Genomic DNA, 19,239 nt, shown 5'->3' on the forward strand with positions numbered 1-19,239 from the left:
GATTTTTCATGTTCAGGTAATGTTTTCAGTGTCAATTTTTATTTCAGTTCCCAGATTTTTCTGCTAAATGTTAGGATAACATTATCTAAAAACATTCTAAAAATATCTATTGATAACATTGTTACAACATTATTCTCTAACATTCTAAGAAAGCTTGCCATCACACTAGATGTGGACTGACATTGCTCAGAAGTCAGATGTTGGTTCAAAGTGAAAACCCAACCTTTGTTTGATGTCCAGAGTAAATAACTCCAAAAACAGCATTAACAGCTTCACTTATAAACCAGATTGACTTTATTTCTGTCAAACTTTACATAAACATAAAATGTTCTTATTGAGATTAACAGAGGTTTAGATGTTGATATTACTGAAAGTAATAGTTTGGTTTGATGTCACCAGTGGTGGACAAAGTACACAAATCAAGTACTTGAGTAAAAGTACAGATACGTATTGTAAAATATTACTCCAGTAAAAGTAAAAGTACACCTTTTTCAATTTTACTCAAGTGAAAGTACAAAAGTACTCATTTTTTTATGTACTTAAGAAAAAAAGTACTGAAAGATAGATGTTTGCAATTTTTATAGGCTAATTTAATTTTATATTAGCACATTTTTTTTTTTTTTTTTTTTTTTTTTTTTTATATAATCCTACTGCTCAAAATACCTGGGATTTTTTCCAAAATAACCACTATATGGAGTGAAGATATATTTTTGTTGTGTATATGGACTACGCTGATGAGAGTGATGTTAACTGTGAAGCTTACACTGTGATGTACCTGAGAGAAAACAGAGTTGACCATCTGATCTTCACCAGGAAGAACAAAGTCTTTTAAAGTGTGTTGTTTTACAGAACATCACAGTTATATATGACATGAGAATTAAGTCTGAAGTTAGGAAGAACATTTTAAGGAAAATATAATTATATTTTCATAATGATTTTTTCCTTCTCAAATCTTGTCTGTGGTGTAAAAACACCCATGGCCAAACGGGGTGCATCTCTTCCCCTCTTTGATAATTACTAGTTACTATGTTCTGAACATCACATGCTTACTTTTCTCCCCAGATGTAATCTCTCTCTCTCTCTCTCTCTCTCTCTCTCTCTCTCTCTCTCTCTCTCTCTATATATATATATATATATATATATATAGGCCTATGTATAAAAATATTTGGACATTATTTTTGAAAATTACCTCAAGTTAGCACCAGCAAGCTTGTTAGCTAGACAGTTAGCATCAGCTAACGATATTTAATTATTTTCAGTTCGGTTATGAATAAACATTCATGTCTGTCTACTCGTCTAGTTAATCCAAACAATATAACGTAACTGTTGATAAACAATATAAAAACAGACGTCACATAGGACATGGTAGCATTTTAATAAAACTATTACGGAAGCGGGGAATTTGAACATGCATGAGTTATTTTATTTAATCTGTGTTAGTTTATTTATTTATTTTTTTACCTAAAACACAGAGATGCTGATTGATGTGTCTGCATCGTCTGCACTGGAACATTTCAGTGGGCTTAAATAGATCACTCTTTACAGCGGATTTAGTTCCCAAACAACTGACAATTTTGACCTAAATATGATTTTCAGTTACAATAATTAATCCAATATTTCGACATTAATAACTTACTTTTAGCAACATCAGACGCACGTGCGCTCACAAGATCTCCCGGTTCTTACTGACTCGCACTAAACGGTTCATTTGAATCAGTGAGGTGTCGACTCCAGAACAGCTGCAATCGGATCATTCTTATTCGTTAGCGAATCGTTTGGTGTGATTCGCGATCAGATTTAAAAGTTTATTTTGAAAAGATTCAGTTCGTTCATGATGAATCAGACACCGCTTCTGCGTGTCGGAGCATGTGATATATTATAGGGAGTAACGATATGTTTTATGAAATGTAGTGAAGTTAAAAGTACGATCTTATGCTTTGGAATGTAGTGAAGTAAAAGTAAAAGTTACTCAAAATAAAACTACCCCAGTAAAGTACAGATACTTGAAAAATTTACTTAAGTACAGTAACGAAGTAAAGCTACTCCTTTACTGTCCACTACTGGATGTCACCATTATGGTGATCAGTGTTAGCTGACAGAAATAAAGTCAATCTGTTTTGTAAGTGACGCTGAATACAGCAGGAAAACATAATTAGTGTTTTAAGCCAGGGTTGGGAAAAAAATGTCTTAAGACAATGGTTCCCAACCACTTTCTTTTTTGTTATAGAATATTGTATACATCTGACAGGGAATATAGAACATCCCTAACATTCTAAATTATGTTTAAATTCCGACAAAGTTATAAACAAGCATTCTTCCATTAAAGTTAATATATTTATTCAAAAGTTGTCTGGTCTTTAAAATGTTTAACATAAGCACAAACCATCATTCATATACACTGAAAAAAGTAATAAGTAAATTTACTTAATTTTTATTTGGCATGTTTTTGCACAAGCATTTTTCAAGTAAATTTGGAAATTAAGTAAATCTACTTAACTAAGTTAAGTAAAAAAAAATTATAATAAGTACATTTTATTGAGTAAAATTTAATTAAATATTATTCAATTAGCAGACACTTTTATCCAAAGCAACTTACAGTGCATTCAGGCTAACAATTTTCACCTATCATGTGTTCCCGGGGAATCAAACCCACAACCTTGCTCTTGCTAATGCAATGTTCTACCACTGAGCTACAGGAACACTTCAAAACCTTGTGAAAAATAAGTGAAAATTTCACTTACTTACTTTTTTATTTTGGAAAAGTTTTTACACTAACAAAAAACCCGAAACAGATATTCTAGAAATTTCTAAATGTAAAATATTTTTTTTCAAAACAGTTTTATCAAATGAGGGTAAATAAGTCTCTCACTTCTGTCCCTTTAAACCAGTTTACAGCAAAGACAGCACGAAGGACTGGATGCACGTGATAAATATTCTGCAATTAAGAAAACAGACAAAAGAAATAGCACTGTAAAACCAGATAAGTAAACTTTACTCAAACCGTTTGAGTAAACAGATTGCCTTGATTTAAACCATGTTAAGTTTTAAAACTTAGCATTTAAGTAATTAATTGATTATCTAAGTGCTGATTGTGAATTAGTGATGAACAGCTGCTGTTAACAAACAGAATCACTGAAGAAAAGAGAAACACAAGAACTACTACAACTGACTTCAGACACAGACTTAGATGAAATCAACTGAAATAAAATACATGAAATCTCTCAAGATCTGATTAAACAACCCCACAAACAGCATCACCAGCTCCACTTATTAATAACCAGACTGACTTTATTTCTGTCAGACGTCTACAGAAGATCTTATTGAGAATGAACTAAGGTTTAGATGTTGATTTATTGTTTCATTTGAAGTAACCATGTTAGAGATCAGTGTTTGCTTTAGTTGGGCTCTTGACCCTTGACTTCTGTCTTAGTCTTTTCTCTGGCTGTTATAACCGTGTGTTTCTAAAACACATTTGTTGTAACTCAAAAGCCCAGAAGAAAAGCCATCAGGTGTTAACCTGTCCTTAGGTGTAGGTTGATATACTTTATGTTGGTGATGATAATCATCAGTTATTGATCTGTATGGAGTCTGATGGACTGGAGTGGTGTGGATTACTGTGATGTTTTTATCAGCTGTTTGTACTCTCATTTTGACGGCACCCATTCACTGCACCAGTATCCCACAGCAGATGCCTCAGAAAATCAGACTGGATCAACAGCATCAGACTTTAAGAAACATTCTTTATTCTTTGGTATAAAAGGCACATTCAGGATGAAAGCAACAGAAAGGATTGATACATAAAAAAATCAATGTTCACTCATCTCATTTCACTAAATATTACAACATCCATTTCTTGAGTTAGCACATTAGGCATCATGTAAACATTAGTTTGCCACACAAGCATTCGTTTGCTAGCTTTAAAATGGATTCATTTTAATTGGTAACTTTTCTCCCATACAAATCTCTTATGGCAACTGAAAGAAAAAAACAAAGGTAAAACACTTCTGTGCGGTTCACAGCACGGGTAACAGATCCATCGGCTCTGTGTTAATACTGACATCGAAGACTACGAACAAGCTCAACAAGCAATAAATTAGTCATCTGCAAGCAAACTATCAGATAAACACACGCCGATCTGATTCTGACCTAAATCTGGGACGCTTAACAACAGCTTTACGTACAAAGTAAAAGTCTACGCTCACTTAAATCATGTTCAAAGTGAAATATTAAAGGAATGAAATGTTAAAAATAAAAACAAATTGAACTGAAGCACAAAGGATCGGCCAGGACTCCTGACAAGCGTTAAACTAGACCCATCAGATCAGGTTAAAACTAAACTAAAAACTAAAACAGGTTGTAAACGTTTGACCTCAACTGTAACTAGCATCATTTCTACTATTCCTGCATCCAGTCGAGCATTTCATGGAAATCATCCGGGAGTATCTGAAGTAGATGGTGAAGTGTGGCGTCTGACGAACACTTGTCCTCGATGACGTGAGTGTTTCAGAGCTCGTCTCGGGCCGTGCTGTCCAACGGAGACTGAAGCACGTCTGAGTTCTGCGCCCCGCTGCTGAGCTCCTCCTGCTCGCTGCTCTTGCGTGATCGCGCTCGGTCCCAGTCGGTGAGGACCGTCTCGTTGTCCCAGACGCTGGAGGTCTCCGTGTCGCTGATGTAGCCCTCGTCGCCCGTGTAGTGCGTGGGGTAAACCAGCAGAGGCTCGGCTGAAAACGCTCGGAGATCCCGCCGCTCGAAGTGAGACATGTAGTCCTCGCTGCACAGACAGAGACCAAACCACTTCACTTATGCTGCTTCAATGAAACAATGCTTTTTCCTAATAACTTACACAAAATATTATTATGCTATATTTACAAATAACAATAAAATATTCATATTAATAATGATCCAAATATATTTAAAAAAATATATTTTTTTATTACCATAGTTTATATAATAAATTTTGTTATTATCAATAATAATAATTTAATGTGATGACTATGACCATCGATAAATGTAAACTAAATTTAATTATATAAAATATTTATACATATTTATAATAATGTTATGTATCATTATTTATTATTATTATCATCATCATCACAAGTAATAAAAATAACAATACATTTTTAACAATATATATTTTCTATAAATATAAACAGACAAAGCGAACACTAGGATTAATGATAGGGCTATATGAAGAGATGGCTCTTCTCTCACATGGGGTGTTTGTTGTACATGACGGGCAGAAACTCGTCCACCGGCAGCATGTTTCGGAGCGGTTCGGCCCGCAGCAGCTTCTGAGCGCCGCGCAGGGAGATCATGTATCCCAGCGTCCAGTACGAGTAATCCGCCACCACCAGGTTGTGTATTCTGGGCACAGATTTCTCCGGCCGGTCCACCTGCATCCGCTTGCGGCCAATGTATCTGAGACACAGACAGAGACAGACAGACAGCTGGAGTCAGCAGAGGACGCTTCACACACACACACACACACTCCTTCACTCACATCAGGTCCCAGTCCAGCCGCTGAGACTCGATCTCCTCCATCAGATTCTGCAGACGACGCTTAAAGAAAACCTCAAAGCGCAGGTCGTCCTCGATCACCAGAGACGCCTTCAGCCCCCGATCCACAATCTAACACACAGAACCAGAACACAGAACACAGAACACAGAAACACACACTGATGCACACAGACTGAGTAAAGACATCTCCATCAGTTAATATACCATCCAAAAATCACTATTTCATTTGATTTAAAACATTATATATGTGGGGGTGGTGTTGGCACAGTGGATAAGACACATGCCTTTGGTGTGAGAGACCCGGGTTCGGATCCACTGTGAGACACCAATGTGTCCCTGAGCAAGACACTTAACCCCTAGTTGCTCCAGAGGCGTGTGAGCTCTGACATATATAGCAATTGTAAGTCGCTTTGGATAAAAGCGTCAGCTAAATTAAGTAATGTGTATATATATTAGGGCCGGGACTCGATTAAAAAAATTTATCTAATTAATTAGAGGCTTTGTAATCAATTAATCGCATTTTAATCGCATATAAATATTTGACCTGAGAACAGTGAGAAGTAATTTTTTTCCACATGGATTTATAGTATACCATTGAATAATGACTGAATACATAAGCTTAAGCAACAAAATATTGTTTATTTTTGTTCAACCAAGTCTAGCAGACCAGTGCAATTTTTGCCATGAAGTGTAGCAATAGCATATTTAGAAACAATTTAGAAATAGTACATTTCAGAAATTCAGGAAGCTTATAGGTGCTGGAGCCTTCTGTAAAGTGTTTTTTTAAGTAAAACACAATACTGTCAATTACATTCAGAACATTGGAAACACTGACTATTAGAAAACATCTCTCTGTTGCTTCAGAGGCCATAACATACTAAGTCCAACTCTCAATAACCTTGGCCAAAACAATAAAGAGTTCAACATATACTGTTGCACCAACAAAATAATACATAGTTCAACATAAAGTGTAAAGTCCACGCTAGCTGCTATATGTTTTGTGTTCAGGTGATCCTTGAGACTCGATGTGCTGCGGTGATATGCGAACGCTAGTTGGTGCTCCAGTATAATCGGTCCGCCGAAACTCATCCAGTGAGAAACGTTCCGCGGTGCAAAAATAAGTTATTAAAAATGCGGCAATTTTTATCTGTAATTAATTAATCTTAGTTAACGCGTTATTTTTTGTGTACTTAATTAATCTCAATTAATGCGTTAAAGTCCCGGCCCTAATATATATATAATTTCATATTATTTTCAAAAATATATACAAATGTTTATTGTAAATTATGATTATTTCTATTCTAGAAAACTCTATTTTGTAGTATTATATATATATATATATATATATATATATATATATATATATATATATATATATATATATATATATATATATATATATATATATACGTATATTATTTCCTTTTAACAATAGTAGAGCATTTAGTTAACACATTGCCATAAGATATTTAAAATATATATTTGAATATTTTCTTAAAAAAAAAAAACAAACATTATTTATTAATAAAATATATTCAAATATTATAAAAAGCACTATTGTTTATTTTTCTAAAAGTCTACATTAAACCTGAAACTTTTTGTGGAATTTTACACATTGTATTATTTTGTTTACAAATATTTTCTAAACAATTAATTATTTTTGTATTAATCTGAATCAATTTACTTGATGGATACGTTCAGTTTCAAGCACTGTCTTCATTTGTATCAGATTTTAATGTTTTGTAATCATTTTATAACTCACTGTTTACTACAGAATAATTACTTTAAAAAATGTTTAATTCTGAACCACTTAAGGCTACATAAAATAGTTTAAAATAAATTAAATAATATTTACATGGACATTCAACATTTTAAATAAAGAGTGTGGAAAAATGCATGGTTTGTTCTGTGTTATTAGTAAAAACATGTTCATTTAATGAAATGATAGCATTTTGCCTCTCTCTCTCTCTCTCTCTCTCTCTCACCTCTGTCCAGATGTTGTAGTGTGACAGGAAGCAGCCCAGTTCTCCTTTAGTGAGCGGCCGGCCGTGATACGGGTCACTGTATCCGGGGAGCATCTGGATCCCCATCGCCTCGATCTGACTGGCGTTCAGTGCCCTGACACACACACACACACACACACACACACACACACACACTGGTGTCAGACGGTCTGCGTGTGAGCAGAACAGGTGAGAGCAGGTGTTTGTGTGTGTTTGATACACACTTGCCATCTACAGCTGCGGTGATCTTGCAGGCGATCTCTTGTTCGTACAGAGTCCTCAGCATGCGCTCCCTGCGATCCGAACGCCTCTGCAGGTTTATCATGAACACCTGCAGAAACACATTACAGCAGCTTATTATATATGGGAATAATACAATATAAAATTATACACTTACAATTAAATATACTGCAATCTAAAACATAAAGTGAAACAGTGTGGTAGTGTGGTGACCTCCTGACCTCATCAAAGCCCATTTTATCCGGCTGTTTCGGAGGAAGAGAGAGATACACGGACGGCTCTGATGGAGGATTGCGCACTGCGACAAAACACACCGAACGATCAAAGACACCGTTGCGCTCTTTCAGCTGAGAAACAAGGTCATGTGACAGTCATGTGACTCACCCATCACCTCCAGCTGCGAGTGCAGGAAGCTGTCCGCCTCGTCCTGCAGGGTATTATGGGAGCGCAGGGGCACGGGGAAATACCCATAAGTCTCTCTGTTACAGATGTACATCTGAACCTCTGCGGGAAACAATGTTAAAACTCGAGTAAACGCAGTGCTCATGATAACTGGGTGTAATCTCAGCCTGAGACGCACCTGCCATGCGCGCGGAGAAGGCGAAGATGATGATGTCATCGAAGGCCCAGCTGTAGTCGGGATGAGGCGGGAAGAAGGCCAGCTCCCGGGACGCCTCCTTCCTCAGGTCCATCAGGAAGGTGGAGTGAACCATGGGCACGGCGAAGCAGCCCTTACGCTCCTGTCTGCGGATCGGCATGTAGGCCGGCGTCCGCTTATAATAACCCTGTAATAACACACTCGCTCGTTAACAAGACTGTGAACAAAGATGTGTGTCCACAACCTTCCTCCAACACTAAAGGCCTTTTCACACTGAACATGAAATATGGAGCTATTCACACCAGGTGCGATCATTAATTCGCGGCACGAAAAAGCGAGTATTTATTTATTTTTGTCCTGTGTGAACAATAACGACTGAGATATAGTTTGAAAAGTCATTCTAAATAAAACGATAGTGACACAGAAGAACAATATTGATGGAATCACTAACACTCGTTGTTTTTTTAGCTGATGAACAATATAAATATTTACAACCAATCAGAATTCATCCCGCATTAAAGAGCTTGAGAAATTAAAGAGACAGAGGACAAATCTGGAGTGTGCAATTAGAGTTAACATCTTAATTGATGTGTGAACGGACCTTGAAACAATCATTAAACAAAGACTCAGATAAATATATAATTATAATTTATATCAGCATGCAATATTGCTGACAAAAGAGGCAAAAACACAACATTTAAAATTATGAAAGTTACTTATAAACATTTAAATAATAATAATAATACTAATAATTATCTTTATCTTTTTCAACAAAAAGTAGAAAAAATATTATGTAAATGTATGTCAACAAGCTGGTTTGCGACTGCCATATGAAAAATTTAATTTTTAATTATAATTGATATAAACATACAATATTGTTAACAAAAAGGCTAAACTAAAATACATATTTATACTTATCCCCGTTGGGCAAAGGGTCAAAATGATCCCTTGTTTGTGCTTCGTGAACACTTTATTTTATTAAGTTTGATTTAATGATTTGACAATTTAGCGACTTAGAGAACTTGACAACTGACAATAACAATGACATCTATTCGAATTTTGTGCGATGAAATTATGATTATCAGTTAAACCACTATGCAGCATGACTAAACAAATACAAACTTCACTGACTAAACCTTGACTAAAATACCCAGTGTTTAGACACCAAAACCTGACTAAGAATACAGTATGACAGAAACTAAAAAGCAGATTTGACACAGGACTAAGTCTAAACCGGATGCACACCTGAGAGGTCATGCCGCACCAGAAGTTTGAGTACGCCGCTCTGGACTCCAGCATGGGTGCCACGATCGTCTTATTCTCCCGCATCAGCTTCCATAACACATCCCGGTTAGTCAGCAGGTTATCACAGTCCACCATCTGCACACACGAGTCTGTCAGCCTTATTTCATTTATTATTCATAGCGACTCCACATTTAATCACATAATGTTAGATCTAAAAAATATGCATTGTTTTAAACCAATCCACAACAAAATGACACTCAACTGGAGAGAGGACTTAAGTATATCTTTATATGTCATTTGAAAATGACTTCTATTGTCATTAAAATATGGTTAAAGCACGGCTGAATGCACTGACAAATAATTATGGTTAACTAAAATACATTTTAATGTAATTTCTATTGGAACTTGTTTAAATATATTTGTAATTACACATTTGTAGGTTGCAATTAAGTTAATTTAAAATCTATAAGCATTTCATTTTGAAATTGGATTTTGTCTCCTGAATCAGAATCACATTGTAAAAATGACTTTTCAAAGATCAATCATTATTGGAAAACACTTTATGATAAAATACTATTTCAGTGGTCCTGCTTCTTTGTAATTATTTGTGAAGTTTACTAGCTATTTCCGAGTGAAATTTACACCTAATTTTACAGTTTGAACTCAAGAGATGACTAAAAAACGATTTAACGTACAGTATGTCATTTACTGAAGATAAAACTCAATGTGGTTCTCCAGGAAAGATGTTTGACTTGTATACATGGCAGTGGTTTTGGCTCGAGGGACAGTGTGTTTAATCCTGTAATGGTACAGAGTACTTCCACTAAAACACATGCAGAGCAGTTAAACTAGTGTGGAGCCAAACGCTGGACAGCAGGAACAGAGCTGATCACAGAGCAGCAGGAATAACCCTGTAATACTGAACAGAGCAACTGCTAACTTTAGACAAGCAACCCGGCCCGTGACCCTCGACAGACGGGAGGGGAAGAGTAATCACACTGCTGTCACATCATCTGCACTGACAGGCAACATTACAGCCGTGCATGATGGTGGCTGACTTCAGCGAGGAGCAGAGGCACTCTTTCAGATTTCAGATGATGTACCAGGAAGTAGTCGGCCCACATCTCCCGCGCCGTGTCGAGCGCCGCCTGACGCAGCTTCATCACGTGCTCGTATCGCAGGTACGTCCAGTGCTTTGGGCCGCTCTCGTCCTCATAGATTCTGAGAAACACACAGACAAACACATGCATGAGCCACAAACCTGACTGATTTGTCATCCTTTCAACTAATTCAAATATGTGTTAAAATGCAATTTATACATGAAATGACTTAAATGCACTAGAATTAGCATGTTTTTTTCTGCATTAAAAAAATCTGTTTTATGGAAATGCAAGGTTAGTTGAGGTGGTAAAATATCATGTGGTGCAATATACTTTATATATTTGTGTTACAATGTTTACAAGTAAAGTAAAATATACATAAAAAAAAACTGAAACTTGTTTTATTTCAGCTATTTTCCAAGAAAAGATTTCTTAGCAGAGGACGTTAACACAGAAAAAAATCATTGTGAATTTAACGGTGAAAGAAAAATGCTTAACAGTAAAAAAAAATTTAAAAAAACCTGTTAAATGGTTAAAGGGAAGGTCCCCTACTATATACGGTAATAAACTGTATTGGTCATTACATGTAATATTATGGTAGAATACCGTTTTTGGAAGTGAAAAAAATTGACATTCACAGAATTCCCTGCGTCAAATTTTTTATTTCATGTTTGTTTGTTTTTTTTTATTTTTATAATTATTTTTTTCCTTAGTTTTTTGTATTTTAGGGTTGTGTGTTAAACCTAATGTTGATGTCTTTTTACCGTACATTTTTACGGCATCTATTTTTTACCTTGAAAATAAGTGTTTAAAAACTTGAACATTTTTTATGTTTAATGAAAACAATTTTTTTTAAATAAAAGTTTAAAAAAAAGATCAGTCTATTGGGAAATTAACGAATTTGGATTGATTTAACAAAATATGTTTTCTAACATAAGAAGAGTAAGCGAGCAGACACTGGTCAGATCACAGATGTGTGCAGATGTTTCTGTGATCCTGTAGATTAAGGTCAGTCTCACCTGGGCTCCTCCTGAGGTCTCCACTCCACATAATGATAGAAGTTCTGGACGTTTATGAGCCATTCGCGCAGGATCTCAGTGGTGTTGTCTGAATTATGATCTGTGGCCACCCTGAGGACAGAGAGATCCTCTGAAACAGACTTCTCCAAACATGAATGACAAAATAGAAAGTAAATTACTGTAATTAGAACTTTTACATTTTCCTTTCTTCCCGAGTGTTGAGTTTGCACTGATGTGCAGCGCTGTAAAATCAGCCCATATTTAACTGCACTACACGACCTTGGAAAGCCGAGCTGGTCTTTAGTGTTTGGCTGCAGAAGGAGCACAGGAGAACCAGAGCCCTTCACACAATGTGTGAGTGAAGAAAATGAGTCAGATTCACTCACACAGATGCCACTGTTGAGGAAAGTTACTTTAAAAACTAATGCATTACAGTATTTCTTTACTCCATAAAAAGTAACTAATTATGTTACTTTTATGAAAAGTAATGCATTATGTTATGTATACATTATGGGCTGGGCTTGATTATTTGTATTCAATAAAAGATAAACCTAAAAATAAAAATAGTTTTTGGAAATTGTAAAGGCCTGTACACAACAAGAGTTAAATGAAGGAAGTGCAAAACTCAGTTGCAAATTTAAAGTAATGCACTTTACTAGTTACTTGGGGAAATAATCTGATTATGTAACTCGCGTTACATATATTGTGTAACACCCAACGTTGCCAGATACTGTACAAACGTGTGTGTTCAGGTGAGTTCAGCAGATGATCCTGGGGAAATCAAGGCAAGTTATCACTGAGATCACACAGGCTGTCTTTGGTGCTCAGGGTTTAGCTGTGAACAGATGGTATCCAGGTGCACAATCTCATATCACACACACACACACGCACACACACACACACACACACACACAAGCTTCTGAAAGTTCCTAAGGCAAATTCCATACCTCTTTTTTCCAGTCTCAATCAAATCTGACACACCTGTCTGATCTCCATCAGGATTGTGTTTGATGACCTACAGGTCTGGATGCTTCTGTTATTAACACTAAATTTGCAAAGACAAAAATGACTAGTACTGGTGTTCATAATTAGGTTTAGAGACCACTAGAATGCTTCTGATCTAAGTAATTTTTGTTAATAATGTGATATTTTGGTTTGCATCTAAAAAAATTTTCTTCGAGTTTCCAACAAAAATTATTATATTATATTATATTATATTATATTATATTATATTATATTATATTATATTATATTATATTATATTATATTATATTATATTAAAGATGGTATACAATCGTAACCTTGGTGTCAAAATATACATTTAAAATAAATTAATACTTTTATTCAGCAAGGATGCATTAAATTGATCAAAAGTGACAGTAAAGATACATATATAATGTTAGAAACTATTTCTGTTTGAAATAGAGCTGTTCTTTAAAACTTTCTGTTCATCAAAAAATCTTGAAATAAAAATGTATCTTACTCTCCACACTACTGATAATAAAAACTTACACTAATTTGTTGGCTGCTGAAAATTCAGTTTTGCATCGTCAGAATAAATTACATTTTGATAAATGGAAAACAGTTATTTTAAATCACAATATATGAAATCATATAATAATTGGAATAGCATTGCCATATTATTTCACAGAATTAGTGTTTACTTTACAACATATCTTACTGACTTTAAAGAGTAGTTTATGAATTATAATTACATATTATCCCAGCTAGAATTTTTGTGTTCTAAAAATGTTCTAAGAACATTACCATGATTGTTCTAACGTTCTCATGATAACGTTCTCTAAAAACATTCTAAAAATGTCTATAAATAACATTATTAGAACATTATCCCCTAACATTCTTATTAAGATTTAAGCAGATGCCGTGAGAAGCACTTGGATGTCTTGCCTTGTTTAAAGTAATAGTTTGGTTTGATGTCACCATAATGGTGATAAGTGTTGGCTTTAGTTGTGCAATTTGACACTTGGCTTATCAGTGTTGTTCTTTAGCTGCTGTAATCTTTATTGTGGCAAGATAACATGTGGTTGAATGGTGCTGATTGCTTGCTGGTGATTAACACATCATCACATATGTGGTCTGTTTACCGTTTTTCACCAAATCTAATGTTAGTTACATATTATTTCTTAAAGCAACTTAATGGCTCTGAGACACAGCTGAATTTAAAGCAGATTATTTCAATAATTTGAAAAAAAAAATTTTTGTCACACAAACATCAGGATTCAGTGTATGAATCTCAACAATGGTGACATGCTTCATGCTGCAATGTATTATCGGTATATCACACAAAACTTATCCATGTCACCCAGAATGCACTGTGGCATGAAGAATGTCAACATTGTTGAGATTCATACAGTAATTCTTGAGGTCTTTGTGTGTCTAAGCTTTCTCTGGTTCATTAACAATGTAATTTAAAAAGAACAGACAAAATATGATATTAATATGTAGGATCTTATGCATTGCATCTGCCATAGTCACTAATATTAAATTAATAGCATAGATTCAACTCCAGATAAAACAAGCTGATCAGATCACTACATGAGGAAAGTTCTAATATTAGTAACCAAGATCACCTGATGTCATTTGTCTCTCACTGTTTTCGCTGTAACAAATATAGCTACAGCAGTTAAATTAACTGTAACTGAAAGAGTCATACTGCCTAAGTATTGATCACCATAATAGTGACATCAAGCTAAACTATTATTTCCAATAAACCATCAACAACTCTGTTAATCTCAATAAAAACTTTTTTAAATTTATGACAGAAATAAATCTTGTTTATAATAAGTGAGGTTGGTAATACTGTTTTTGGAGTATTTACGCTAGAGTTTGACTCCAAACAGAGGTTGGGTTTTCACTTTCAACCAACATTTGACTTCTGAGCAATGTCAGTCCACATCTAGTGTGATGGGAAGCTTTATTAGAATGTTAGAGAATAATGTTGTAACAATGTTATCAATAGATATTTTTAGAATGTTTTTAGAGAATGTTATCCTAACTTTCAGCAGAACATTCTGGGAACTAAAATAAAACTAGCCACTGAAGACGTTCCTAGAACATTAAACATTTCTAGGTGGGATTATATATTATATCTAATTATGGTGATAAAATGGCAACTAAACATCTGTGGGTGTAAAATTATATATTTAATGTGGCTGCCTGATTTTTACAGAGTCAATTGAAGCCACTGAAAGAACCAATCACAGGGCCGCGGGTGTGACGACGCCCATCCTACAGTATACCAGTAAAAATGAAATCTGGAGCAGATGAGAACCCCACCAAACTAGAGATGTTAATCACGAGTTGTCGTGTGTCTCTGTTCTCATGTGAGTGTGTGAACCGCTCTAATGCTACGATTATGTAGCAATCATACTTGTTAGTGGTCAGCGCCTCTCATAACTGATTTAAGCGCAGTTGGAGTTATTTCTGTAATAAAGCTTTAGATTATATAGAATTTGATGTGTATGTGCTGACACTCAGATCTGCCAAGATCATTAACTAAGACTTTGTGTAAACAGATTTCCTTTTCAATTTGCTAAAGTGCTAACGAGCGCTTAACCCGCCCAAACGGCTTCTGAGAGTCTCGGACTGCCTGTGGTTTCATTCTGGTCTGTTTGTGGCAGCGACACAAACCCCGGCGGTTCGGTTTCTGTTGTTAACCACACGCTGAGAGCGATGCTTCAGTTCTGAAGACTGCTGCCACTCTGAACTGTATGAAACGAGAATTATACACTGCCAAAACTGTTCTACATGCTTTGGATACACGCCAATCATATGCTATTTTTAACAATTTAACATTCACATTAAAGGAAGACCCACAATTTCATTAATTTCTTTTCATTTACTCAAGGCTCGTTCACACTAAGAACAATAACTGTATTAGCATCCAGCTTGTACATTAGCATTTAAATGTCGGAGCTCTTTAAAGTCTGATGAATTCTGATTGGCTTTTTTTTTTTTTTTTTTTTTCAAACCAGGTTTGTTTATTGGATTATATGAAAATAGTTTTATATAATCCACTGGAAAATAACTTGGTTCTGAATTGACAAACAAAAAATATTCATTTTTTTTTTTCTTACAAAGTATGTTCTGTCATTAAATAATATTGTTTTTCAAAGTTGTAAATAATCATCAGATGAGCTCTAGTTGCCTCTTTGGATGGTGAAGTCCAGGTGTTTGTTTTAATTAATACTGCACATTTGCACATCCTACTTAAAACATCATTTGAATGTGCTGAAAGTCATTCACTGAATGACAATACAATGGCCCCAGTGTTGGGTAAATTACTTTTAAAGTTACTTAATTACAAGATACCATTTACATCTTCAGTGTTAGATTATTTCAGTTTTTGTCTTGTGCTGTGTACTTTGGACTTCCTCTCTCGTCTTGTCCTCTTTGGATACTTTTTGTCCCTGCCTGGACCCTCTAGTCTCGCCCTGATGGATTATGTTTGCCGTTGACTGACCCACGCTTGTTTACTGGATTGCTCTTGCCATGTCTTCTACATATCTGTTTGCCTTTGTCTGACCAATGCCTGTTTCTGACCACGTCTCCTAATAAAGCTTGCAAATTTTGTGAGTGTGAATGTATATGTGTTGTATTATCTTTGTCTATGTCTCGAGGAACCCCTTGAAAATGAGATGTTTCATCTCAAGGGGTTATCCTTGACAATAAACAACAATTTAGCAGCAAATGGATCCGCTTGTCTCACGTCTTGTTCAGCCCGTAACAATTAGCATTATTTTTTACCGATTTTATTGACAACTTTTTTGCCAGTAAAATCCTGTAAATTCTACTGTTTTTATTACAGTGTGGTTATAGTATTTAATGCAAATGACATCAGATGGAAGTAACTGTAATTAAAGGAAAAAAAAATATCGAAAAATTAAGTTTTTCAAGGGAAAAATAAAGTAGGCTAGTGTTTAAGTGTTTGCAGTCCACACTTACTGAAAAGTTTCAATAAAGTATTGTTGTTATGGACGAGTCTACCAATTTCTTGCCATATGTTTTTTGCATCTCATGATGTCGTGTATGAAAAAAATTTCTGTGCATGTGTGTAAAACAACAACTGACCATTATATATAATCATTTGTAATTGTATATACAATGTAGTGATTTATTGTGGCTGGAACAATAATGTAGCTGTAAAAATAGTTGCCTGCTGAAATTGAAATGTGTACACATCTTTAACATGACGCGCTAGACGCGATGAGTTTGTTTATACATGTGATCTCCTCATAGTAACAATCCTTTCAGATCCTCCATCCTTTGAGTGAGAGTGTAACGTTACAGGTCATCTGATCTGGTTTCGAGGTTAAAGTTAACCTTTTCCACATGTTTCAGTGCTGTTGTTGCTCAGTGCTCTGCAATGGCACAGATGTGGTGTTGTCTGGGGGTTTGACAGAAGGAGGTGTGGGGTGACTGAAGGAGGTATTGTGTAGTTCTGATGTCAACTTTTTACGGAAGTCACAACGGTTCGAGAAAAACAGCTACTTTATGCATGGCTGTGTGCATTTTACTGTGGACTGACTGTTTTGAAATGTATATGGTCGTTAAATAGCTGGGTCATTCCTGATATGCGAATAAAAGTTACATTATTTTTTTCATTCTACCAAAATAGTGACATGTTTAACTATTAGGAATGCACTGTAAAAAGTGATCCTCTATACTTATTCAATAAAATTGTGTAAAAAAATTACAAGCAATATTATCAATTAAATTTAACACATTTTAATTAAGTAAAATTAACCATTCAAAATGAGTAGAATAACATGAAAAAATTAAGTAAAATTTACACAAAAATATTGATTTCATTGGACAAAAAAAAAAAAAAAACTATGCTAATTAGGTGTGAGAGTTGAAGCTTACCTCAGTTTGTGAAGATGAATTCCAGTGGGAAAAATACATTATGTCACTTCTATAAAATGGTCTCAGTGAAATTGCAGTCAGTTTTGGACGGTGAGAAAGTATGTACTAACAGGATGGAAAATGATATGGTAATTGAAGAAAATGTAAACATATATATATATATTTTTTCACATGATTTATCCGTATGATTAGAGGCAGTTTAGCCTACTCTATAACATAATTAAAACAAATCTTTCGTATTTTTGAGAAATTTTGATATGTGACTCATTTTAGAGAAAATGTGGTTAAATAAATCATTGGGACATAGAAGTTACTGTATTACAGGAATGACCCGGCCCCTAGACCTCAGTTTTCATGAAAAAGCCTGGAAATTTAAACTTCGACAATAAGGGACCTTTATGTATTTGTTGAAGAGATGTTGACTGTGAATACTAAATATTAAAATATTTGATGAATATGAAGAAACTGCTCTAAGTAAATAGAAATCAATAATTAGTTCACGACATAATTATTAAACATGTCTTCTCTAGTCTTCTGGCATGCATGTTTTATGAGGGTTTAAAGTCTCTCAGAAGGTGCTTCATCTGTGTGTCGCCGCAGGGAAAGTTCTCAGCTCACTGCCTCTTCATGTGTTCTTCTGCTCTCTCACAGATTCCATCACGCTACAAAGACACGTCGGCTGATCAGATCGGCATGTGCGGGGGAAAAAAAGGGGCAGAGCCGCTCGAGGGGCATGAAGGGGGTGTCTGTCTGCCCTCGACACGTCTAAACTCGCTAATTTTCCCTCCACGAACACAGGTCACAGCAGGAACCGAGTCAAAACTATCCTGCTCCCGTTTCCAAACAGAGATAAATCATAAAGCACATCTGTTAAGACTCAGAAAACTCAGTTTAGTTCACTCAACACACACATAAACGCCCGTTCGCTCGCTTCATTTGTAGCAAGCGTGCATCACCGTGATACAGTTAAACACGTAACGCATGAGTCGAGCGCAGGACGCGCAGCTGTCAGACGCGTAATCGCGCAGAATAAATAACGCCAAACAGTCCAATCGGCCGGGACTCACCATACAGCCATGCGGTCTTTGGGGTAGCTGAGGCGGTCGATGGCTCCGAGGACGTGCGGCAGAGAGTGCGCCGAGTTGCGGCAGACCAGCGCGAGCATCACCCGCGGCGCGAGCAGCGCGGACTCCGGGCTCCAGCGCTCCTCCGGGAAATAACCGCGCGCCGGTCCGGTCCACAGCAGCAGGATACAGAAACACAGCAGATGCATGGCTGGAGAACGAGAGGATTTCAGGAAAAGCGAAAGATCGGGCAGAAAGCGGAACGGCGGACTGATCGCGACGCGCTGACGCGAACAGTGACCATCGGTGATTTACTGCCAACCGACAGAAATACGGAGCGACTCTAGGTGGTCCCTGGAGGAGATTTAAAGGGAAGGGCTTCTTACTAAAAATAGAAAGGCTGGGGTACGAAAAGATCAGAAAAATACACTGCTCTCAATCATCTGGTAAAGGACAGAGAGATTAACGATAATTAAACTGTAGACTGAAATTAAACTATAAAGTAATGTGTTCTCCTTTAATTTCGCGGCGACCCCTTTAAGAACAGCAGCTGGGCTCGGTCCG

General features: G+C 36.0%; 1 protein-coding gene across 1 annotated transcript; it reads right to left on the reverse strand.

Moving 5' to 3' along the window:
• Nucleotides 1–3,720: 3,720 nt before the first annotated feature.
• Nucleotides 3,721–19,239, reverse strand: LOC113082413 (procollagen galactosyltransferase 1-like). The gene is made up of 12 exons (XM_026254075.1): nucleotides 18,679–19,239; nucleotides 11,726–11,836; nucleotides 10,710–10,827; nucleotides 9,607–9,741; nucleotides 8,344–8,548; nucleotides 8,148–8,267; nucleotides 7,985–8,061; nucleotides 7,748–7,854; nucleotides 7,506–7,638; nucleotides 5,504–5,631; nucleotides 5,215–5,421; nucleotides 3,721–4,771 (listed from the first exon to the last, which is right to left on the reverse strand). Exons 1-12 carry the CDS (start codon nucleotides 18,882–18,884, stop codon nucleotides 4,504–4,506), a joined length of 1,815 nt encoding a protein of 604 aa, XP_026109860.1. The 5' UTR covers nucleotides 18,885–19,239; the 3' UTR covers nucleotides 3,721–4,503.

This window comes from Carassius auratus, unplaced genomic scaffold (assembly GCF_003368295.1).
Source record: "Carassius auratus strain Wakin unplaced genomic scaffold, ASM336829v1 scaf_tig00036059, whole genome shotgun sequence".
Lineage (NCBI taxonomy): Eukaryota > Metazoa > Chordata > Actinopteri > Cypriniformes > Cyprinidae > Carassius > Carassius auratus.